The sequence below is a fragment of the Equus przewalskii genome, chromosome 6 (assembly GCF_037783145.1).
Source record: "Equus przewalskii isolate Varuska chromosome 6, EquPr2, whole genome shotgun sequence".
Taxonomy (NCBI): Eukaryota; Metazoa; Chordata; class Mammalia; order Perissodactyla; family Equidae; genus Equus; species Equus przewalskii.
In genome coordinates, this window is record NC_091836.1 from 111,401 (window position 1) to 135,578 (window position 24,178).

At 61.1% G+C, this 24,178-nt stretch overlaps 1 protein-coding gene across 1 annotated transcript; it reads right to left on the reverse strand.

Annotated features, from left to right (window-relative positions):
• Positions 1–412: 412 nt before the first annotated feature.
• Positions 413–23,649, reverse strand: SHC2 (SHC adaptor protein 2). Its single transcript, XM_070622191.1, has 13 exons — positions 23,111–23,649; positions 16,581–16,651; positions 15,291–15,351; positions 15,016–15,135; positions 12,949–13,002; positions 12,736–12,787; positions 12,514–12,640; positions 11,150–11,303; positions 10,529–10,586; positions 7,725–7,868; positions 5,563–5,861; positions 2,875–3,007; positions 413–1,379 (listed from the first exon to the last, which is right to left on the reverse strand). Exons 1-12 carry the CDS (start codon positions 23,573–23,575, stop codon positions 2,879–2,881), a joined length of 1,734 nt encoding a protein of 577 aa, XP_070478292.1. The 5' UTR covers positions 23,576–23,649; the 3' UTR covers positions 413–1,379; positions 2,875–2,878.
• Positions 23,650–24,178: the final 529 nt, after the last annotated feature.

Genomic DNA, 24,178 nt, shown 5'->3' on the forward strand with positions numbered 1-24,178 from the left:
ACGGGCGGCTCTGCCTCCATGTCTCTGCAGTAACGGACATGGCATCTGAGTCCCCTCCTGGCTCTGCCTTCGGTGGCTTCGTCCCCAGTTACAGGCAGAGCAGAGTGGTGTCTACGCCCCACAGCTCTCAGGCCCCCAGGGCGTGGGGGGCCTGCTGACTGCAGAGAGAGCACCCCCCCAGATCCAGACCCTGGTGGGGCGGCGAGCGTCGGGGGGCCTCTGGCGGACAGCTGCCTCCACGCTTGTGGGAAGTCAGACAGGGGTCGGGGGCACGGGGCTTCCCCGGGGGGCAGCGTCTCAGGAGCCGAGAGGGGGAAGGTCTGGAGGGGGCGTCGGGCGTGGGGAGAAGTAGGGGCTTTGAGAGCGACGTCTCGAGAAGACGGGGCAGAAAGAAGTCAGGGCACATGAGCAGTCAGGCCGAATTTGGGGTGAGTTAGGAGCAGTTTGGAGAAGAAAACAAAGCTTCTTGACAGATACATTGGAGAACCTTGACAGAGTTCTGCAGCATTTGGGGATAAACTGGGGTGTCCCATAGAGAATCGGGGTGTGCCTTCTCTCGGGATGCAAACAGGGGTGCCTGAGAGACGGCGGGGGCTCTGGGAGAGTGGACAGCCCGCGCCCCGTGCACCCACAGGCCAGCTCCTCCAGCCCGGGAGGCCCCTGTGTGCTGGGGGCTCACGCTCCTCGTGGTCGTTCCCAGGTTTAATTACAAACAGATTCGGAAGGTCCAGTCCAGGCTGAAGCCGGGGTGGGGGCCTCAGGACAGCCCCCTGCTCAGTTGTCTTGGAGTCGCTGGCTGCCCCCTCAACCCAGGGGAGCCCCGGGGCCGCCCCCCACTTCCACACCAGCACGCGCACCAGCCTGAGGACCCAAAGCACCTCGATCCTCCCCCCAAAAGACAACGGTGCACCAATTTTTCAGGTAGGAAAACAGAGCCCGGGCAGGACAGGAATCCATCCCCACACCAGGGAATGGGGACTGCCCCCCCGTTCCAGGGAGAGAAGCTGAAGTCCAGCCGGGAAGGGACGGGGCCTCCCGGCCCATCAGGGACCTTGGCCAGGGCTCCCCGACAGACGGCCGTCTTCCGGCACGTTTTCTTTAAAGGCGAGAAGAGGTCCTGTCTTTGGTGTGGCACACCCTCACTCCAGGGGGAGGGCGGAGGCAGGGGCGTGGGAGAAAGGGTTCCTGGCCCCATCTCCCGGCCTGGTTGACCCAGCCCAGCCAGGGCCGCTGGAGATGGAAGATTCCAGAGGCCCACGCGGAGGAAGGAGAGACAGCGGCGGTTCCAGCATGACCAAGGTCCAGAGAAGGCTGAGGAGCCCATAAGGCCACAGGGGCGTCTGGGGAGCAGGGACAGGAGCCAAGCTGAGAACTGTCACCTGGGGAGAAAGGTCAAGGAGAGGTCAAGGGTCAGCTGAAACCAGTGTCGGGCGTTCCAAACCTGGCAGCAAAGGGACCCAGCAAGGGGTCTCAGGTTCAAGTCCTGGCTCCCCCATGTTCTTGCTGTGTGACCTAGGGTAGTGCCCGAACCTCTCTGTGCTGTTTCTTCTTCCTCAAAACAAGAATGCTAATAACACTGCCTGTTTCAGAGCTGCATGGGGGTCAGTGAAGATGCAGGAGAGGCTGAGCACAGGGTGGGACACAGCAACTGCTGCGTTAGCAGCTATGATTACTGCGTAGTTTCTTGGGTCAAAAACCCCTCTGGGAATAGAAGGGCAGCAGGTGGTCCCCCGGCATGAGCAAACATACAGCCCCAGGGAGCTGGGATCATCTGGGGTGTCCCGTAGGGCCATCGCCACCCCCTGAAGCCCCTCCCCAGGTTGGGAACCCCTCCTCTGCCTGAGTCACGCCGGCTGAGGGCAGGGAGGAGGCTGTGAGTGGGGGTGGAGCCAGGAAGGAGGCGGTTGTCATGGGGACAGGAGAGCGGCCAACCAGGTCCCGAGCTCCTGCCCAGCCCTCGGGAAATTCCACAGCCCCTCCCGCCCCAGCCAGCGGCTCCTCCGAGGTGGGTCCTGTCTCTCCCTCCTCCCCAAGGTCTGCTCCGCCACCCCCCCCCCCGCACCCAGTTCAGCCGCACCCTCACCCCAGAGCCCCCTCTCACCGGAGGCGTCCTGGAGTCGCCCCGACCTGCCTGACCCCCTTCCACTCAAAACCCTCCCTTGGCTCCCGTCACCCAAAGCTGAAGGAGCACCTCGCATCTCAGGCCCAAGCCCCGCCTGTGCCTCCTCCAGGGCAGCCAGGCGCTGCCCTCCTGGAGACTTTCATCACGAGTCAGTCACAGGGTTACCACAACAACTCCGCATTTCCACTCCCACGTGTACACCGCCCAGGGGCAACGAAAACACGTCTACACAAAACCTGCACACACACGCTCACGACGGCATTGTTCACAGTCACCAAAAAGTGAAACACTCAAATGTCCATCAATGGATAAAGGCATCCACATGTGTCCACACACACACCGGAGCACGACGCAGCCGTGAAGAGGAGCGAGGCCCTGACACGGCTGCACGTGGACGGACCTGAACACATGACGCTCAGGGAGAGAAGCGGACACAGAAGGACACACGGCGTGTGACCCCATGGACGTGAAACGTCCAGAACAGGCAGATCCACAGACAGAGAGCGGGCTCGTGGGGGCCAGGGGCTGGGGAGGGGGTGGGGGTGATGCTGATGGGGGCTTCTTTTGGGGTGATGGAATGTTCTGGAATTAGATGGAGGGATGGTTGCACAGCTCTGTGAATGTACCCAAACCCCCCCAAGTTGTACCATCTAAATGGGTGAATTGTGTGGTATGTGAATTCGTTCCCAATTTTCAAAATGAGAAAAGTCTGGCGCCTGGGCGAGTGCTGGGGCCGGGTGCTGACCACGCACCTGCTCAGGGCTCCCGCTTGACCACTCCGCGCAGGTGCAGCTCGCTCTCGGCGGCCACGATGGGCTGCCCGTTCTGCAGGTGGTAGTCGATCAGGTGGCTGATGCTCTCGAACAAGACATCCTTCGTCCGCACCTGCGGGACCAGAGGCCTCGGCATCAGCACCACCGGGAGCTCGTCAGCGAGGCACACGCTCAGGCCGGCCGCAGACCTCCACGGCGGGGTCTGCCTTTTCACAAGTCCACAGCGGTTCTGACGCACGCTCGTGTCTAAGAACCACCGGATCAGAGCCTCCCGGAACTCCAGCTACAGAACCAGGCTCAATTCCAGACCTACATATGGACACAGGCTCACAAACCACGAGGGTTCAGGGGCCACACTTCCTATAGTGGGTCAAACGATGGCCCCAAAAGATGTCTACATCCTGACCCCCGGCACCTGCGAATGGGACCTTATTTGGAAAAAGCATCTTTGCAGAAGTGGTGAAGCGGAGCGTCTTGAGATGAGCTCATCCTGGATTACCCAAGTGGCCCCAAATCCAATGACTAGTGTCCTTGTAAGAAGAGAAAAACGTGGACACAGGGAAGACACCACGAGAAGACGGAGGCAGTGACTGGAGTGATGTGTCAACCAGCCGGGGAGCGCCAAGGATCGTGGCAGCCATGAGAAGCCAGCAGAGACACGAACAGATGCTCCTCAGAGCTGCAGAAGGAACCAGCCCTGCCAACACCTTGGTCTCAGACTCCTGGCCTCCAGAACCGGGAGAGAATAAACCTGTTGTTTTAAGCTACCCAGTTTGTGGTCATTGGGTGGCAGCCTTAGGAAATGAACACACCCCTGGAATCTTGGAGACACAGATCCGAAAACCAGAATCACCGGATCCAAAAACCACGAGCGTCTTAGAATGAGAAAAATCTTAGCACCACTGCATGCTGGAACTGGATGCAATGCAGAGACTGTCAGTCGCCCGCGGATGCTGCCGGGCTCACGGGACACACACTGCCTGGGGAGCAGGCTCAGGATGCACATTCCTGGGCCTGACGGCAAACGTCTATTTCCACAGCACTGGGGACAGGACGTGGGAGGCTGCCTTTTAGCCGATTATTTGAGGAACTCCTGAAGCTTCTCCAGGGTTAGGGGACACCGGTCTAATCCCAGAGATCAAGTTAATGGAAAGGGACTCGGGGGGACACTGACGTCCCAGGCCTGCCAGAGGTTAGGGCCATGAGCAGCGAGACCCGACACAAGGGAGGAGGTGGCTCAGGAACTGAAAGAACACCACCTGGAACCGCGGCCCCAGCTGGCCCAGCCGCTCAGCTGCCCCCCGCCCAGGTGCACCCCACACAGGGAGAGGAGCCTAGCACCAAGGGTGGGTCTGAGGATTCAGCGGGACGGCAAACTCTGAGACAGCACAATACCCCAAGCACCTTCTCGCCTGAGAAATGATCTGTGAGGTCTGAGGCCTTGGACACTGGGAAATGCTTCATAAACCCTAGAACTCCTTGCAAATTGGAAAATACTTTGTAAACCCTAAAATGCTTTAAGAACTGTTGCATACCAAATCTCATCGACTCAAAACAACTGTAAGATGCATCACTATTTTCTGCACCACAAAGAGACAAAAAAAACCCTCCCAGTTAAATAATGATGCAGTTCAAAGATGCAATTGATGGTTTTCAAAAAATCCAGACTTCAGAGATGCCAAAATGAGAGAAAAGAAAGGTGTGTACCAGAGGGTTGAAGCAATTCAGTAACTTGTAGACCCTAAGACTCCTTGTAAATTGAAACATGCTTTGTGAACCTTAAAATATATCAGAAACCGAAAATACCCTATTTATCACTGAAAGATATCACTCCTTGTAAGAAGCATTCGTGATGATAGAATGTGGGGGGAAAAGTGTATCTTACAATTGATGAAATATGGCACTGGGGCCGGCCAGTGGCTGAGTGGTTAAGTTCGTGCGCTCTACTTCGGCAGCCCAGGGTTTCGCTGGTTCGGATCCTGGGTGCGGACATGGCACTGCTCATCAGGCCATGCTGAGGGAGCGTCCCGCGTGCCAGAACTAGAAAGACCCACAACTACAATATACAGCTATGTACAAGGGGGCTTTGGGAGAAAAAGGAGAAAAAGGAGAAATAAAATCTTTAAAAAAAAAAAACAAAACAAAGAAATATGGTACTTTGTAAAGCACAAAAGGCTTTGAAATTGGAAAAGGTTTTGTAACCCCTAGAATGCTTTATAGACTGGGAAATCCTTTGTAAACCCTAAAATTCTTAAACTGGAAAACATCTTGTAATTCTAAAGCACCTGGTAAACGGGGACAGAATCTGTAAACATAAAGGGTTTTGTAATCCGGGAACTACTTCCATAAACCTAAAGGGCCCTAAAAAGGTGGGCGCCCTGGGCCCCGGGAGGAGGGATACAGCCTAACCCTAACCCTAACCCTAACCCCGCCTCAAGCCACGCCCCCTTAGGCCCCGCCCACAAAGCCCTGTCCCAGGCCCGGCCTTCAGTCACGGCTGGTAGGTCCCGCCCCCTCTAGCCCCGCCCTAGGCCACGCCCACCGCCCCAGCCCCGCCCACACGAAGTCACGCCCCCTCACCGCCTCCAGTCGCGGCTCTTAGGCCCCGCCCCTCTCCTCGAAGCCCCGCCCCTCCCGGGCCGGCCCCCGCCCCCGCGCCCACCTTACCACGCCCTCGGGGTCCACGAGCAGCAGGTGCTTGGGCTGCCCCGCGTGCATGCCCGTGAGGACGTACTGCCCGGGGTTGGTGACGCTGTCGCGCACGAGGAAGTCGCCGTCGGCTCGAAGCAGCTTCTCGGCCGCCCGCCGGCTCATCTGGCCGTGGTACCAGGGCTCCTGCCGCAGCTGCTCCTCCGTGGGGGCGATGGGGGCCCGGCGGGTCGGGGGGCTGGGCCACTGGTCCTCCAAGGGGAGGGGGGCTGCGGCCACAGAGCACTCGTGCAGCTTCAGGGCGTCCTCGAAGGGTCCTGCGGGCGAGGACGGGGTGGGAGGCAGGGGTTAGGCAGGAAGAGGGGGCCTGGGCTGGGGGCAGTGACCGCCCTTCGGGACTGGGCAACACTGACGGGGCACCTGCTGTGCAGCAGACCTTGCAGCAAGCCCGCCACGGTGCGTCCCTGGCTGTGTGCCGTGTGTGCACTGAGTGTGCAGTGTGCCATGTGTACTGTGTACTGAGTGTGCATTGAGTGTGCTGTGCATGTGCTGTGTGTGTTGTACCAACCTCATACCCGTCACCATCTTCACCGTCTCATTGGTTCGATGAGTTATTCAACATATTCTGCTGGATTTCCCAAGTGCTGTGCGTGCAAAGAATGGCAGCACTTGTCTGCTTCCAAGTGTACAGGCATTTCTTTTTCATGTCTTGTTATATTGGCTTCCTGCCCAGTGTTTCTGCCTTGTGCTCCGTTGTCCTGTCTGACCACACTGGCCCGAGCCCCCGTACAACACTCCCTCTGGGGTGGGCACAGGCGCCCCTCCTTTCCCACCCCTTCACAGAAAAGCTTCTGATGGTTTGCAGAGGTTTTCCAAGGCTACCAGCAGGCACCAGTGTGACGCTGGACAAGCCTCTCGCCCTTTCTGAGCCTCAGTCCCCTGGTTGTTAGGGGGCATGTGGAGCAGCCTAGCTCAGCCTCGACCCCCACTCTGGTGTATCTGAGCTTTGCACCCCACTTCTGGCCCCACTTCTGGTCCTTGGGGATCCCCGCTCCTCCAGGGGTCCAGGTGAGGCCAACCCGCCTCCAGCTCCCAGGACGCGCGGTGGAGCCTGGCCAATCGGCCTATTCATTTCACCCTCCCGGCCAGCGATTGGCTGGGGAGTGAGCACGTGACCAAGGCTGGGCAAATCAGAGGTCACCCGAGGATATTTAAGGGGAGCCTGGGACACAGCGTCTTCTTCCCGCCCCTCGCCCCCGGGCTGCCTGGCCCCCTGGGACCCCATGTCTCAGCAGGCGCAGGCCTGGAGCCCCTGTTCCCACCTGAGGACCGCGTGGGCCGTGGGCTAGGATCCTAGTCCAGCGCCTGGCGCACAGCAGGCGCTCAGGAGATATTAGGTGCTGTCATTAGAGCTGCGGCAAGAAATCGAGTCGTCAGATGGTGGGGAAAGGGGCTTTGCGACCTTCGTCAAGGAAGCCGCGCCCGGCTGGCCTGGGAGCTTCTGGGGGATCGCCAACTAGGGAGGCGTCCCCAGGGAGGGAGACGCCCCTGCCTGGCCCCACAGTGCTCCCGGGAGAGGTCGCAACTGATGCGGTGGGAGATAAGGAGAGTATGGGGACACAAGCCTCCTCCCTCAGGCTGGGGGTCCCAGGGGCAGGAAGGACCCTCAGCCGGTCACTCGGTCAGAATGTGGACTAGGCTTCCCCTATCAGGCCGGGATTCCCGCGGAAGAGGTTGGAGCCTCCTCCCTCAGACCACGGAGTCACACGAGGAGGGAGCTTAAATTCCCTCATCAAACCGGGGGGACCCAGAACCAGGGATCTTGGCAGGCCTCCCGCAATAGACTGAGGGGTCCCGGAGAGAAGAGGGGTCTGAGCCTCCGCCATCGTACTGACCGCTCATTCAAGGTATGAACGAGCCCCTCCTGTCAGACGGAGAACTCCCATGGAGAGGAAGCTGCGTCACCCACAAAAGGCTGGAGAAGCCCCCTGAGGGGGAGCCACCCAGCCTCTCCTGTCAGACTAGGACGTCCCATAGGAAACAGACTTCCCCACCCCACCCCCACCAGCTCAGACAGTCCTCAGGGGAGAAGTCCCCACGGAGAAAGCTGGGCCTCCCCCGTCAGACCGCCGGGGGCACGGGGCGTGGCCTCCCCCTCAGGCTGGCTTGCCCCCACATACGCATGTCGAACAGGTCCTTCTTGGGGCTGTCCTCCGGCTGCAGGGGCTCCGGGGCATCCAGACCCTGCGTGTTGACGTAGAGGTGGTCCTCGTAGTCTCGGGGGCCCCGGGCGTCTGCTTGCACGTAGCCGTCCCCGGGTGGGGCTGGGGAGGCGGGACAGGTGGAGGGTCAACGGGGGGGAGCCCAGAAGGGGCCCTGGAGGTGGGAGCAGGCGAGACCCCACCCCCCGCCGCCCCGCCCCCACCCCGCCCCCACCCCGCGTCCACACCTGTCTCCTTCCAGGAAGGAAGCCACACACCCTTTTGTGCGGCACCAGCGGGAGTGAAAAACCCCATAAATGCCCACTCAGAGGCCGGGAGGCACCAAGGTCCACACCCGGGAAGGGGACAGCCGCCCAGCCAGGCAGGAAAGTGGCCCCTGGGACCAGAGCAGCCCAGCTTCAAAAGAAGCCAGAAATCCTGATGTTTACGTTCACTTTCCACATTTAAAAGATAGTAACAATAAACTCTGTTCTCCCTGTAATTATGTTATCAACACGGTACATAAGTCATCTGCTCCTGTTTGTTTCTATTTTAGGATCTGCTTCCTTTTCTCCCTCAAATCTCATTTTGAATGTGTGAAGCGTTTACATGGTTCAAAAGCCACAGGAAAAAAGGTGTCCTTGGAGGAGGCCTCACCCGGATTCTGCTGGACTTGATCGTGGGCCTCCGCCCGCTGCCCTGGCCTCACCCACGTGTTATCAGACTGTCAGTTTTTGCTGACCTGGTGGGTGAGGAAGGGCATCCTGGGGGACCTTAATTTCCATCTCTTATTCTCAGCAATGGAGCATCTTTCCCAGGCTCGGGGCATTCTGTATCTTCTTGGAACTGTCTGTCCATTTCTAAACATCTCTATTTTTACTCCTTGGCAGGGAAATGACAACCTCTTAATATACCGCGTGGCCAGCTCCAGCCTGAGGGCCTGCAGTTTGCAATCTCCAGTTCAGGCCAATTACACCATCAGCCCTCCCGACTCTGAGCTCACACGGCAGCCCCACCCGGGCCGTGGCAAGTTGGCCGACCTCTGTGCCTCAGACTCTGCTGCAGAATGGGGAGCCCAGGAGCAGCTTCCTTGTGAGCAGAGGTGGGAATTAAAACCTCAGAACAGCATCTGGCAAAAGCTATGATTCAGTACGACTGCTCACGCTGTGCCAGCCTTCGGCGGTTGATGGGGGCAGAGGGGTCTCAGCCCAGGCTTCCTAGTCTGCCAGAAGGAGGCACAGATGCTCCCAGACTCCTACAGTCAGGGTTAGGTGAGAGGGAAGAAACCTGGGTTGCGGGAGTCTGGAGTGAGAGAGAATTCCCAGATGTTGGAGGTGGGGCATTGATGTGTTGGTAGGAGTTCTTGGCCAGAGAACTGGAAAAGGCATGACAAGGAGCAGTAACAGCACGTGCAAAGACTCAGGTAGGAAACGCTGGGGAGCCCTGGCTCGGGGTGAACAGCCCGAGTCCCAGAGAAATAGCAGACCAGGGCCCTGTTACAGCGTGGGACCCGGTGGGTGGGCGCCCGATACACGAGTGTTCTTCAACCTCAGGCGCTGGGAGCCAACGAGGGCTCTGATGGTTGGCAGTGAAATGCCCAGATTATCTGGGAGGATCTAAAAAAAGCCCAGCACAGCTGTGAGAACAGAGGCAGAGCTGGTGGGCGCAGCCGCATCACGCGCAGTCTGGCAGTCTCCAGGAACGGGGCTGCGGTCTGCACCCCGTCACCCAGCGAGTCCACAGCTACACGCCCACGGGAGGAACACACGGCTGGGCCGAGGGGACGTCTGCCGCTGTGTCTGAGACGGGAGCTGGAAGATGCTGATGCCCAGCTAGGGGCGGCCGCGTGAGAAACAAACGCTGGGGGCGGGGGGGCCAGCACGCAGTTGTTCAGAAGGAGCAAGGACCCCGGAGGGACCGAGGTGCCCGCAGCCGGCCTCGGGGCTCGTCATGCTTTGGGTGCCTCTGCATGTGGTCTGAACGGAGACGGAGGCCGGGGGTCAGCCGGGGCCCAGGGGTTCTAGCCTCTCTGTCACTTTTAATTCTGTGTAATAGCATGAAATGCCTGTGGGCTGAACACTCGATCATTTCGTCAAAACAAAAGCTCGCAGCACCTGGTGCAAATGTAAATCGAGAGGGCGACTTTGTGATTTCTGTCGACATGGACTGGGCAGCCGCCCTCCAGGAGGGTGGACTCTGTTAAAATCCCTGAACACAGCTGAGTGACGAGTGTTCACGGTTGTCCATCGCACGGTTGTTGTCACAGCAAACGCCAGGCGGGACCCAGGTGTCTGTGAGTGAGGGGCGGGCGGGATGAGGCCAGCCCTTCCTGCAATGGAGTGCTACGCAGGGGTGAAGGCCAGCAAGGCCATGTGATGGGCGCTGATGTGGAAAGGGTTCCCGGGCGATTGTCACGTGGCAAAGAGCAAGGTGGGCGCGTATATGGTGACCCCCACCTATAAAAACGGGGGCCTGAATTGGCTGGATATACATGGAAAATTCCGGAAAAACAACAGACACTCCTAACCACTGACGGCGGTCACCTGACGGAGGCAGCTCAGGCAGACGGGCAGGGACGAGAGTGACTCTCCACCGAGGCCTTTTCATGCTCTGGTGTTTGAACCATGTGAACGCAGGCCCTGTCCCCAAAATGCAATGAAACTCGAGAGCAAGGAAGAAACGGATGCTTTCCAATCTCACGAAAAGTGCTGATGCAGAGAGGAGAAAGCAAGGGGGAGGCCTCCACTGGGGCGGCCCGTGGCCCCGAGGGCACCCCCTCATACCTGAGGGGCCCAGGTCCCACGGGAGGCCACGGGCGTCTCTTCGAGCAGGCGCTGCTCCCTGCAAAAAAGCGAGGGGTCCTCCTGCGGTTCCTGAACCCGTTCTGAGCTGAGCACCCCGTCTGCCCACCCCAACCCTCCCAAACGGCTGGAGACCCTGAACCCCCTACACCCTCCCTGGCCGCGTGCCCACCACCCACTTCTCATCAGCCTTCTCTGCACCCTCCAGCTGTCTGGCACATGCTGTTCCCTCCACCTGGATGCCCTTCCCTGCACCGCTCTCCTGAGCAGCTCCTATTCACCCGTCAGGGCCCAGCCCGACACCGCCTCCGCAGGGAAGTCCTCCTGACCACAGAGAGTCTCCCCGCTGAGTTTTTTGTTACCTCCCTCGGAAGCCCCTTCACGGCCCCCAGTAAACCACTGGGCTGATTTTTACTCAAAGTCTGAGGGTGGGAATCACGTCTGAAGTGTCTACAATGGGCCACATAGCTCTGTGCAGTTTGGGGAAGGAAGGAGGGGCGGGGGGGGGGACCCTCCTGGAGGATGGAGGAGGACAGGAGCAGAAGGACAAGCTGAGGAGTCCGCCCCGGGGCCGCCCCTCCCCGCGAGCCCACCGAGGCTGACCTGGCCCGGGGCCCCGAGGGCGCAGGGCTGCGTGAGGGCGAGCCTGGAGTCCACCAGCCCGCCCAGGGGCGGCTCCTTCCCCGGGATGCTGTTGTAATAATTGTGCTCCGCCTCCTCCTCGTCCCCCCAGGCCGACTCCTCGGGCCCCGTCAGCCTGGGGACAGACAGCGAGCGGGAGCCAGAGCGCCAGGGCCTGGCATCCGAGCTTTGCCCGGCGGGTGGGGGACGAGCCAGCCCGGGGACTCTGACCCCCCACGAGCTGGGCCCGCCCAGGAGCTGTTGCTGAGGGAGCCCCGGTGCTCTCTCCTCATCTGTAACTGCAGGTGCTCAGAAAAGCGGGTGCCCACGCCTTCCTGCCCGCTCTGGCGCCCCCACGGGGCCGGGCACGACCCCAGGCCCACACCAGAAGGGGGTCGGGGGCGGCACCCTCTGCATTTAAAACGCCCTCGCTGTTGGGCCCCCTGACAGCACCTGGGAAACATCCTGTGGCTGCTGGTCCAGGCACACGGGGAGCGCTGCCTGCCCCCCAGTCGGGAGGGACAACAAGTTCCCCGTGGCCCCAGAGGAGCTGTGCAGCCACGAGGGCAGAGGCAGCTCCAGGCGCCCGCCGCGGTAGGGGAAGCCAGAACGTGTGCAATGGGCGTGCAAACCCGTGTGCGAGGCCACGGAAGCATGCCGGCAGGGAGGGCGGTGGGAGGAGGCCCTCGTGGGGCTGTGTGCGCCCGCGCCCGTCCTGTCCCTCACCACGTGCGTATCTGAGTTCCCCACAGTTCACTTCCTCGTTATCGTTCTAACAAAATTCCATCTGTTCAGATATTCAAGTTGCCGCGAACAGGGGTCGGGGGTCCGGTCGCCGCCTCTATCTGTGCGTCTGGGAGCAGAGCACAGTTTCTACACTTTTAAGCCATAAAACTTTTAAAGGGTTAAGAAAAAATCAAAGAACAGTGGCGACACGTGAAAGTTCCATGAAATTCAAATTTTCGTGTCTATAGATAACGTTCTGTTGGCCTTCGGCCGAGCGTCCTGCGCCGTGTGCTCCACGGCAGCCGTCACGGCTGAGACAGGCAATCTGGCCCGCAGAGCCGCAAACAACGCCTGTCTCGCCCCCGGCAGCGGCATTGGCCGCCCCCGTCCACACTGCAGACTAGGCAGTGACGACAGCCGCCAACGGGCTCCCTGAATCCTCGCCTCAGCTGGGGGATGCTATTCTGATCCTGTTTTTACAGACGAGGAGAGGGAGTCCTGGGGGCTGAGCCGTGTGTCCAGGAGGGGGCACAGAGGGAGGACTGAGAGCTGGGACCCTGCACCCGGCCGTGGTCTGGCGGGTGTGGTCCCCGGGAGGATGGGAGGAGGGGGGCCGGTACCTTTCCGGGGGGACGACCGCCGTGGGCGGGCTGTGCAGGTACTGCTTGAAGCGCAGCTCGAAGGCCTGGCCCACGGTGCTGATGACGCTCTGGGCAAGCCCCTCGCAGCACTCCAGGATGTGGCAGGCTGCGGTGGGGGCTTTGTTACCAGGCAGCAGCACGACCCTGGCCAGCTGCCTAACCCCAGCCCACGGGGCCCCCGCGACCCCACGGCGGCCTCACCTCTCTGGTTGATAGGGTCCTTGGCGACGTAGGCCACATAATCTGTCATGTCCTGGGGAGAGAGCGGACGGGTGGGAGGGGTCAGCTGGGCCTGCCCGGACCACCCCAGCCAGGATTCCCGGCCACCCACCACCAGCAAGGGTCCGGGCAGAGGGTCTCAAGGCTGCAGGGGACAGAGAGGCTGGAAGGCCACCCCCCAGTGCCCGGCCTTACCGTGTCACCACCCGACGCGAAGGAGATGGACTGCATGTGGTGGTTGGCGATGATCTGGCGAGAGAGAGAGACACGCCATCACGGGGCCCTCGTTTCAGGGTCAGGGACCCTGGGCTCAGCTGTGTCGCTGGACCAGGGCCACAGGGATGTGGGGATGAAGACGTCCCCCTGACTGGGCCGAGATAACCTAGAGACCAGCTGGACAAGGAACCCCCAGCCAGGGCGGGATGCAGGGGCCATGGCCACGCAGTCACATGTGAGAAAGGACAAACCCACCTCTCACTGGTGGACACCCTCACAGGTGCACAGACCAGAGCCCAGACACAGACAGGTCAACACGTCCCCAACACAGACGCACAGACACGCCTCTGACACAGAAACACACACTAACACACAGAGACACACACACAACACACCCTCACACAAACCACACCCATGCACACACAGACACACTTCATCCACAGACACACTGTCCCACACACATTCTCACACGTCATGTCCAGAGACACAACCACTCACACACACTCAAGCCCACCTTCACACCCTGCCGTGTACCCATAGGCCCTCACAGTCCCCCACACAGATGCCCCGGTGTGGCACTCGCACACTCACACACACCCCCCCATGCAGCCATGGAGGCACTGAGGGGACAGGAGCGGGACCCACCAGAGGCTCCTGACTCTGATATCAACTCCGACAGCATCACCTACGTGCTCCTTTGCGTGCTCATTTGCATACTCTCATACATGCATATGTTCATTTGCACTCATTTGCATAGTTGTATCCATTCCTTCGTTTGCATGCTCATTTGCATGCCAGCATACATCTGTGTGCTCATTTGCATACTCACATCCATTCCGTTTGCAGGCTCACTGGCATCCATGTGCTCATTTGCATGCTCACTTACATCTGTTCCCTCATTTGCACGCTTATTTGCATGCCAGCATACATCTGTGTGCTCATTTGCATACTCACATTCATGTGCTCATTTGCGTACTCACATCCATTCCGTTTGCAGGGTCACTGACATCCATATGCTCATTTGCATGCTCACTTACATCTGTTCCCTCGTTTGCATGCTCATTTGCATGCTCTTTTGCATCGATTTGCTGCCACTCGTTGCATTCCTGAGTGCTCATGTCCCTCCACAACCCAGTGAGCAGCAGTGATGGGGCCAGGCAGGGCTGAGCCGATGCACCAGGCGCCTCCCTGGGTACCCCACAGATCACCTAGCCTGTCTGCCCCGTGAGGATCCTCAGGGCTCCCCCCTGCCCAACCCTAGCCCAGGGAAGACCCAGCCGGTGGGCACATCACTCCCCTCTCAGCCTCCGTGTCCTGGTCCACAGGCAGAGTCACTGCAGAGAAGGAGAGGTGCTGACCCTACTGGCAGCTGCCCCCCCCCCGACTTCCTGGGGCCCTGGCTTCTTCCGCTCCCCTCCTGCGTGCCCCCAAAGCAGCCACAGTCAAGCTCATACCAGACCACACATCACAGCACTTCCCAACTAAAACCTCTCAGGATCTCAGTGCTTCCTGGACGGATCTCAGCTTCTCACTGTGAGCCTCACTACCGTCTCCAGCTCCATCTTCCCACAGGGTGACCTCTGCCGGGGATGCCCTCTCCTCACCTGCTCAGGCAGCCCCAGCATCCCTGCCTCCAGGAAGCCCTCCGTGACGCCCCGCTGGGTCACAGCACCCTGTGCATGCTCACAACCACCCTTGCTTGGCCTCACAATGCTTCTCAGAATTCGTAATCATTCCCTCATTTCTGCAATTATATTTTGGTTGTTTGTTCCCACCAGAAGATTCCAAGCCAGGGTCTCTCCCCCTCAGCATCGTGGATGTCCGGCCGGGTCATTCTCCGGGAGGGCCATCCTGGGCGTGGGGGGTGCTGAGCAGCACCCCTGGCCCCACCCTCTCAGCCAGGAGCTCCCCCAGTCGTGACAGCTGTGGCTCAGGGCGGGGCCCCCGCAGAGCTCCAGGCGAACAAGCTCACACCAGGGCCCGCGGTCACAAACCTGCGCCCACTGCCCTCCAGGCTGCAGACGCCGCCCCGCGGGGGGCACTCACCTGGCGCGTGGCGGGCACCGAGAGGTTGAGGCCGTCGATGGAGATGCTGACGGCGATGCTCATGCCGGCGAAGCGCAGGTTGCTCTTGCCCAGGATGGAGGCCAGCGCCTTGTTGGGGGCCTGGGGGCGGGGCAGAGGGCAGCGCGGGCCTGGGAGGGGGGCGGCCGCAGCGGGGCTCCGGCCGGGGGGGCGGGGGCTGCGGACGGCGGGCGTCCTCCCTCGGGCTCCGACCGTGCCCACCAGCCCCGCTAGGGGACCGCGAGCTCCTCACCCACCTTCTTCTTCCAGGAGCCCCGGACGCCGGGCACCACCTCGTGGAGCCGGTTGATGGCTTCCCTGGGGGAGGGCGGGGGCTTAGAGAGCGCGGAGGGGGAGGGGCGGGGGAGGGGCGCGAGCTCAGGGAGGGAGGGGACAAGAGAGGGAGGGATGCTGGGCTACCCGGAGAGCGGAGGCACGAATGGGGGCTCCCCGGGCACCCGGACCCCCACCCCGTTTGCATCTGGCAGTTACCCCGCCCTCAGCCCTCTCCCCAGAGCCTGGATCCTAAGGTCTGTGTGGCCACAGGCTGGTCAAGATTCCCATCGGTGGCGTCGTGAGAACATGACCTCTGCTCTGAGCTCCCTGAACAGAGGCAGGAACTGACCCCCCAAACAGTACGGGAGAGACCCCTGCGAAACCGCTAGTCCCCCGGGGGCTACAGGGTCCTGAAGGTCAGAAGGTCACACAACAGGCTCACAAAAATGTTGGTGCCAAAAGGAGAAACTAGGCCCTCACACCCAGCGGGCGGGAAGGTAAAAGGGTGCAGCCACTGTGGAAACGGCCCAGCCATCCACTTTCAGGCACACGCCTGAGAAAAACGGAAACACACATCCACACGAAACCTGCACACGCGTGTTCACAGCAGCGTGATTCACAGTAACCCCCAAAAGGCAAAAACAGCACAAACATCCATCACTGGACCACACACGTGTCCACACACACACGTGTCCTCCCACACGCTGGAGCACAACGCAGCCGTGAAGAGGAGCGAGGCCCTGACACGGCTGCACGTGGACGGACCTGAACACACGACGCTCAGGGAGAGAAGCAGACACAGAAGGACACACGGCGTGTGACCCCATGGACGGGAAACGTCCAGAACAGGCAGATCCACAGACAGAGAGCGGGCTCGTGGGGGCCAGGGGCTTGGGGGGGGTGGGGGTGATGCTGATGGGGACGGGGCTGCTTTTTGGGGTGATGGAACGTCCTGGAATTAGGTAGGTGGTGGTTGGTATCTGTGAAGATACCAAAAAACATCTAGTTGTATGCTTGAAAAGGGTGAATTGTTTGATAAGTGAATTATGTCTCAATAGAGTTTTTTTTTTACATTTTTTCCTACACAAAAAAGATGCTGGTCCCCTCCCGCCTAACCCTGGTTGTCGCCATGACTCTTCCTGACTCCGTTCCAGGCAGCTCAGAGCATGAGATTGACGCACCTTCTCTGCACCAAAAAAATCAAGGACGACGGAGATGTGGTCCCACCCTGGACGGGCCCCCAGCCCCCCAGCCCAGACTCAAGCGCTCACCTGGTGACCTGGGTGCGAGTGTTGAAATCCAGGGAGCGCATGGAGCGGAGGACTTCAATGCAGCCCATGTACTGAGGGGAGAGAGAACACGGGTGAGCGGGTGGGCCCAGAGCACAGTCCAAAAGAGCCCAGCCGGGGACTGATGGTCAAATCCAGGCCGTCCCACCCCCCACCCCCAGAGAAATCTCCACTCCCCTCTCCTGCACCCCCTGGGTTCCAGCCCTTTCCTCCGTCCTCTAGACAGCCAGCCTTGTTGCCCCAGGGCCTTTGCACCTGCTGTCCCTTCCCCCACCTATCTACAGACTGGTTCTTTCCCCATCTTGAGGCTCAGCGTCCCCTCCTCAGAGCCGCCTTCCCTGACTCCAGGTTGTTTCCTCCAGGCTCCATCGCGGCTGTCCTTGAACTGCCTGCTGTTTGCTCTCTTTCCGATCCACTAGGACGTGAGCCCAGGAGGAGCAGGATGGGGGGTCTTGCTCGCTCCTGCCTCCCCAGAGCCCAGCACGGGGCCTGCGAGCAGACAGAGGGAGCCCTCCGGCCCGTGAAGCCCAGAGCCTCGACGTCTCTCTCATGCTTTGAGGGAAAGTGTGATGGCCCAGACTGTGCTGTCCACGGAAAGCAGCTCAGAAATCCAGGAGACTAGGCTGAGCGGAGGCAAAGCAGCCAGCGGAGCTCCTGGGCGGCTGCGACGGCTGCCGAGGGTTGAGAGTGAGGACAGACGATGCCACGAGCGTCCTTCCCACGTGGCAGCTGTGCCGCTGGGCAGACGACAGTGCGACGCGGATGGCGGGCCGCGGGGCAGCCTCTCTCGTGGGATCCCATTTACGTGAACCGCCCAGACCAGGCAGATCCACAGAGAGCGGTGGGGGGGGGGGGAGGGGTGGCACCGACTGCTGAGTGGGATGGGGTTTCTTACTGGGGTGACGGAACGTTCTGGAACTAGATGGAGGTGATGGTTGTACAAGCTTGTGAATGAACCAAATGCCACTGAATTGTACACTTCGAAATGACTCATGGTCAATTTTGTCACATGAATTTAACTTGATTTTAAAAATGATACACACACGCTTTGAGCTCAAAACTCCATTTTTAGGACTTTATCCCACAGAGACAGCAGCTGTGGCCACCGACGTGTGTACAGCTCACTGTGGGGGGCGCGCTCCTTCCTCTCCGCAGGGCCCCACCCCACACGCAGCCCCAACGCCCAGCAGCCGCTCTGCACCCACTGGTTCCCTCTGCCCCCGGCACCCACGTCCCAGGCTGGTCCTCCGCTCGCCCTCCTCAGCGAGTCCTGCCTGCCTCGGTCTCCCCGCAGGAGCGCCCGCCCGCCTGCTGGGACCTGCAGCTCTGAACTGATCAGCGAGAAGGTGGAGACGCCCTAAAGGTCAACACGCTCGGGGTCACGAGACCCAATAAGGACGCCAGGTGGGTTGGAATTTCCAAAGAACGATGAGGTTTTTCTTGGCATCAGCGCGTCCCCAACAGCACGTGGCACATCCTCCTGCAGGAGATCACCCGTGTCGCGGGAACTGTAAATTTAACTGCGTGGCCTGTGTGTTGGCGAAATCTAAACACACCACGGTCCCTGGAGGGGAGGGTGTGCCATCGACAAAGAGATGAGAGACGTCGGATGTGTTCACATGAAATTATCTCCAAGATGCGGCGCTGAGGAGCAGAGCGAGGGGCAGAGAGCTGCCATCTGTGCAGACGAGGCCACGGAGGAGCGTGCGTGTGCACAGGCCTGTAGGTACGTGTGCACGTGTGTTTGCACATGTGTGCACGCGTGTGGAGGAACAGTGCTAGCAGGACGCAGCGTTGCTTCTGGGAGAGGAACCAGCACAGCCGGCCGACTGTCTAAACGGCCACCAACGGTCCCCTCCCCCATCCAGGCTCTTGGCCACGTGACTCGTTTTGGTCAACGGGACGTCAGCAGGTGACACGAGCGGAGGCCTAAAAGGCAGAGTTGCTGGGGGACCTGCCCTCGGGGCCAGCCCGCCTGACCACGAGAGACAGCGGCCCATCCGCGTCCCCCGGCGGACAGGCGAACGAGACCGCTCAGCCCCAGCCGACCACAGGGCCACACGAAATAATACACGTTTGCTCTTTTCAGGCACCAGGTTGTGGGCTGGTTTGTTCCACAGCAAAACCCGACCGAGACGGCGAGCGGCAAAGAGAAGGGGAAGTCAGGCAGAGAACCCGAGAACAAGCCCAGAGGCGAGCAAGCTGGAGCCCAGGGCCTCCCCCGAGTGCGGCCGGAGCAGACAGATGAGAGGACGTCGGCCAGAGGCAGAGGCTGCAGGACCCGGGGCTGCGAACAGGGCGTGGGTTCATTCTGAGAGCTGGGGCCACGGGAGAGGGGTAAGCAGAGGAGCGGACTGAGCGGTCTCAGCTCCTTTTGGACGAACGGATGATGGATGGACAGATGGATGACGAACAGATGGATGATGGATGGACAGATGGATGACGAACAGATGGATGATGGATAGACAGATGGATGACGAACAGATGGATGATGGATAGACAGATGGATGATGGATAGAGGGACAGAAGGATAGATGAATAGGGGCACAGGTGAATGAATGGACAGGTGGATGGGTGGACGGATGGACAGATGGATGGACAGATGGACAGACAAATGGACAGATGGATGATAAGTGGATGGATGATGAATGGAAGGACAGATGAATGGATGGACAGGTGGATGGATGGACGGATAGACAGATCCGCATGGACGACATGCCAAGCACACGTTAGACATGTGGGACCTCAAAGGGAATCAGCCGTGGCCCCTGCCCCCGGGAGTGGATTCTCCCACTGAGTGGACGGCTGTGGTGGGGCGCCGGCCACTCACCGGTACCTTCCGTGCAGCAGGGCGAGCATCTGTGGGGCGGGTGCCAGTGCTCCAGGGCCCCAGGGCAAGGGGGTCCAATCCCCGTACCCACCACAGGCTCACCCTAATTCATGCACAGCGCTCTCCAGCTGCACGGGAAGTCCTCCCTCGGGCCCAGCCCCCTGAATGAAGGGTAGGGCGCATGGGCCCTGATGTGGGGGAGGCCAGAGTTCACACGGGACGGGGCGTGACCAGGTGACACCACCCCGCAGGGCTGGGAACAGCGACCGCATCCTCGGAGCCCACGGGACCGGCAGGGAAGGCGGACAGGCGGCCGTGGTGGCCCAGCGCCGCAACGACACGGTGAGTCACTAACACGCCACACGCCAGCCCCGTTCTAAGCACACGCCACGCTGCAGCGACAGTCGTGACCTCTCGGGACACAGAGACCCGGGGGGGCCGGGGGCCCACTGGGAGTCCAGGCCCGAGGGCGGCAGAGGCAGGATCTGACCCGCCCGTGGGCCCCGGAGTCTCGACTCTGCACGACGACGGGACACGGTGGGAACTCTGGCCGACCGCATATCTCACAGCCAGAGGGCCCGACATTGCCAGAGCCCCCGATTGGATCTAAAGACCAGAAAACCCAGGGCTTCTGTGTGAAACCCCCAATGTGTAAACATTGGCCAGAAACTGAATTTTTATGTTTAAAGAGAAGGCATAAAAAAGTCAAAGGTCAAATCAGCCTTGGGCCTGCCAGTAAATGTGACCTCTGACCCAGAACCACAAACTCCCCAGACACCAGCCATCGTGGGGGAAACGTGGCCCCCAGAAGGGCCCGTCCACGTCCTGACCCCAGAACCCGGGGACGGGGCCTTTCTGGAAAGGGAATCTGCAGACGCGACCGAGGACTGAGCACGAGACCGTCCTGGGTTTAGGACAGCGCCTGACGGGCGGGGTCCTTACAGGAGAGAGCAGAGGAGGTCGGGGACAGACACGCAGAGCCTGGAGCGACGTGGCCGCGAGCTGAGGGCTGCGGGACCACCGGGGGCCGCAAGGGGCTGGAACCCGGAGCCTCAGGGGCAGCCAGCCCCACAACACCTCGGTTTGGGACTCCCGGCCTCCAGACGGTGAGAGGATGGCCTCCCGCGTTTAAGCCCCAGTTCGTGGTGCTCTGTTGCGGCCGCCACAGGAAATTCCCACGGACGGTCAGGAGACCTCGGATGGCTTCGCGTCTGACCCTCCCCTCCACAAATGTGGAAACCGAGGCAACCCAGAGCCTACCCTGGGACGCTGCAGGAAAGGAACAGTTTACAAGTGTGGAAACTGAGGCCCAGAGAGGGGAAGGGACTGAGCCAAGCTCACACAGCGAGACCTGGCAAGGACAGGACCAGCACCCAGCTCGCTGCACTCCCAGCGCGGGAGACGCTCCACCGTCCTGCCCAGCTTCGTAAGCTGTGCCACAGAGACCACACTACTATTTACTTAACATTTTTGTTTTCCGTAAACTCCATTTATAAACATAACTGAGTTTATTTTTTAAGGGAAACTGCAAGAAATGACTTAAATACCCATCAACCGATAACAGATCCACACAACATGGTCCATCTACACACGTGTCCACCCACACGCTGGAGCACGACGCAGCCACGAAGAGGAGCGAGGCCCTGACACAGCCACATGGATGGACCTGCACACACGACGCTCAGGGAGAGAAGCAGACACAGAAGGACACACGGCGTGTGACCCCATGGACGAGAAACGTCCAGAACAGGCAGATCCACAGACAGAGAGTGGGCTCGTGGGGGCCAGGGGCTGGGGAGGGGGTGATGCTGATGGGGACGGGGCTTCTTTTTGGGATGATGGAATGTTCTGGAATTAGATCATGGTGAGAGTTTCACAACCCTGTGAATGTACTAAAAACCTCTGAATTGTATACTTCGTGGTACTGAATTCTATGTTAATTTTTTAAAATGTTTATGAGGAAACTGATAGTGCCACCATCCACCCCTGGTTTGATGCCTAATAGCATTTTCCTAACAACCATGAAAATAATCATAAAATCATCAAAATGGAAAGTGTGCATCAGGCAAGAATCGCCGATTTTTGCTGAGAGAAACGAGTGGAAGTTGGTTCGGAACCAGGATGTGCACAGGCCCAGAGTCGCCCTCCCAGGGGAGGGTCAAGAACGGACAAAACCAGACGCTGGTGACGGGCACTGGGACGGCGGGAGGAGCGGGCGGTGCCGCCAGGGGCGCCGGGCAGCGCGTCGGGTGTGGACGCAGCAGGCCCGCACTCGAGACTTCCCCACCCGCCTCACCTCTGTGATCCCTCCATTTCAAAGATCTGACCCAAAAACTGCGCCTGGCAGACACTCAGTGATAAAGGAAACGAAGGTCCCTGGGGACAAACGCACCTGAAGCATGTGTGAGCCCCGGGGGCCACGAAAAAGCAACACAAACGGGGGCTTCGAACAACGGGATTTATTCTCTCTCGGCTCTGCCTGCCCGACGTCCAGAATCTAAGTGTGGCCAGGCGGCTCCAGCCGAAAGCCCGGGCGGAGGGTCCTTCCTCGTCTCTTCCAGCTTCTGGCGGCCGGCGATCCTCGGCCCGCACAACCTCACCCCCGTCTCTGCCTCCATCCTCACACGGCGTCGCCCGTGCGTCTGTGTCCACCTTCCCCGCATCTTCTAAGGACACCGGTCACTGCGTTGGGGCCACCCCGCTGCAGGCCGGCCTCACTTAACTTGATCACATCTGCAAAGACCCTATTTCCAAGTAAGGCCAGACGCCCAGGTTCCGACGGACATGAATTTGGGGGGACCCGACGACCAGGTGCCGGGGGAGGGGACGAGAGGTGGGGGGCTGTTGTAGAGGAAGCAGACACTTAACCAGAGGCAAACACACACACACTTGCAGGATCCCGGCCCCCAAAAGCCCACTGCGGACGTGGCCACACTGCCGCATGCTGGACGACATCTGGGGTCCCTGGCGGTTTTCTTGGACGTACGAGGAACCGTGGCTGCAGGAGGACCCCGTCCCGGAAGATATAATCCCGTTGGCTCACTTCCTAACGGTTCGTCGGAAACTCCCCGGGGACAGAGGGACGGAGCAGGGAGGCGGCGCGCCGGGACCAGGGCCCATTCCTCCAGCTTCTCTGTGGTTTGAAAGGTTCATCACAAAAAACCGGGACAACTGCAGACGCGTCTCTTTACGCCACATCCGAGGTCCCCGGACGGTCGCATCCCGAATCCTCGGGTCTGGCCCGGTTCCAGATGCCCCTCCCCGCCGCCCCCCCCCAGGTCGAGGTCTCTGCAGGGTCCGATTCTGTCGTCCGCGAAGGCGCTCTCAGCGCGGCCAGGGCAGCACGAGGCCCGCCGCGTCCTCACTCCCCGACTCCCGCCCAACCAGAGCGGGGCGACGCTCCACCTGCGCATGCGCGCCCCCCACCCACCTGCCGCGCTCTCCCCGCCCCTCCCCACGTGACGCCGTGGGAACCCCGACCCCTCCGCTGGGGGCGGCCAGCCGGAGCGGGTGGAGATGGGGGTCCGGGTGCGGGGAGAGGAGGAAGGATGGAGAGGAGAGCCCTGGCGCGCGGGTCCCCGGTGTCCGGTGTCCGAGAGAGAGAGGCGGGGGAGGGGAGCCCCAGTGCCCTGGCTGGGGGTCCGGGGAGGGTGTGGTCCCGGGGCCCGGCCGGCGCACTCACCCGCACGATGTAGGAGACCCCGGGGCCCAGGACCCTGGCGTCTGGGTGCAGCCAGCCGTGCGCCGGCTTGTGGATGAAGCTGCCTTTGCGGATCCACTCGTCGGCGGCGGCGTCTGGGGGCCCGGCCGCCCCCCGCGCGCCCCTCGGCCCGCGCGACCCCGGGGCCCGGCAGCGGCTGAGCGCAGGCAGCGGGCAGGGCGCGGCGCAGCGCGGCTCGCAGGCGCCCAGGACCGCGGCCGCCAGCGCCGGGACGCTCGCGGGGCCGGCCGGCTCGGGCTGGGGGTCGGCGGCCCCCGCGCCCCCCGCCGCCCGCGCCGCCGCCGGGCCGCGGCCCAGGAAGCCGGCGGGGGCCGCGAACTTCCACTGCGGCATGCGCGGCAGCAGCGCGCAGAAGGTGGTGGGCGCCTCGGGCTCGGGGGCCGCGGGGGGCTCGGGGGGCGCGCGCCCGCCCGGACCCTGCGTCATGGCCGCGGCCGCCCGACCGAGCCCGCCCGGGCGCTGCGCCTGGCGCGGAGGAGGCCCTCCCGCTCCTTCCCGCCGCCTCCCCGCCCCCGGCCCGGTGATGTCATCCGCCCGGCCCAGCGCGCAGCCGCGGGGGGCTGCACCCCTGGGACCCCGGCCCTCGGCGTCCTGGCGCCTGGCGGGGCGGCCGGGGAAACTGAGGCCCGCCGAGGGCACGCGCGCTGACTCGAATCCGGCAGCCAGGGAGGGAGCGATGTTTCCAACCCAGATCGTGGGCGGGGACCCCCCTATTCGGCCCCCAGCCGTCGCCCAAGTTCCTAGAAGAACAGGGGTAGGAGAGACTCAGAAATCAGCTCCCTTCTTCCCTTTTTGATTGATGGGGAAACCGAGGCCTAGACGTGGGCGAAGACGTGGTCTGGGAAGGAGAGATGCCTAGACCCTAAGGTCAACCCCCTCCCTACCCGCAGTTCCAGCCCGCTGTACTTGAAACCACGCCCTGCTTTAATTCCTTATGGGGAAACTGAGACTCAGAGATGGGGAGGGGCGTGCCCGAGAGCACACAGCGGAGATGCGGACCCAGGAGTGCCAGGCTGAGCTGCCTGGGAG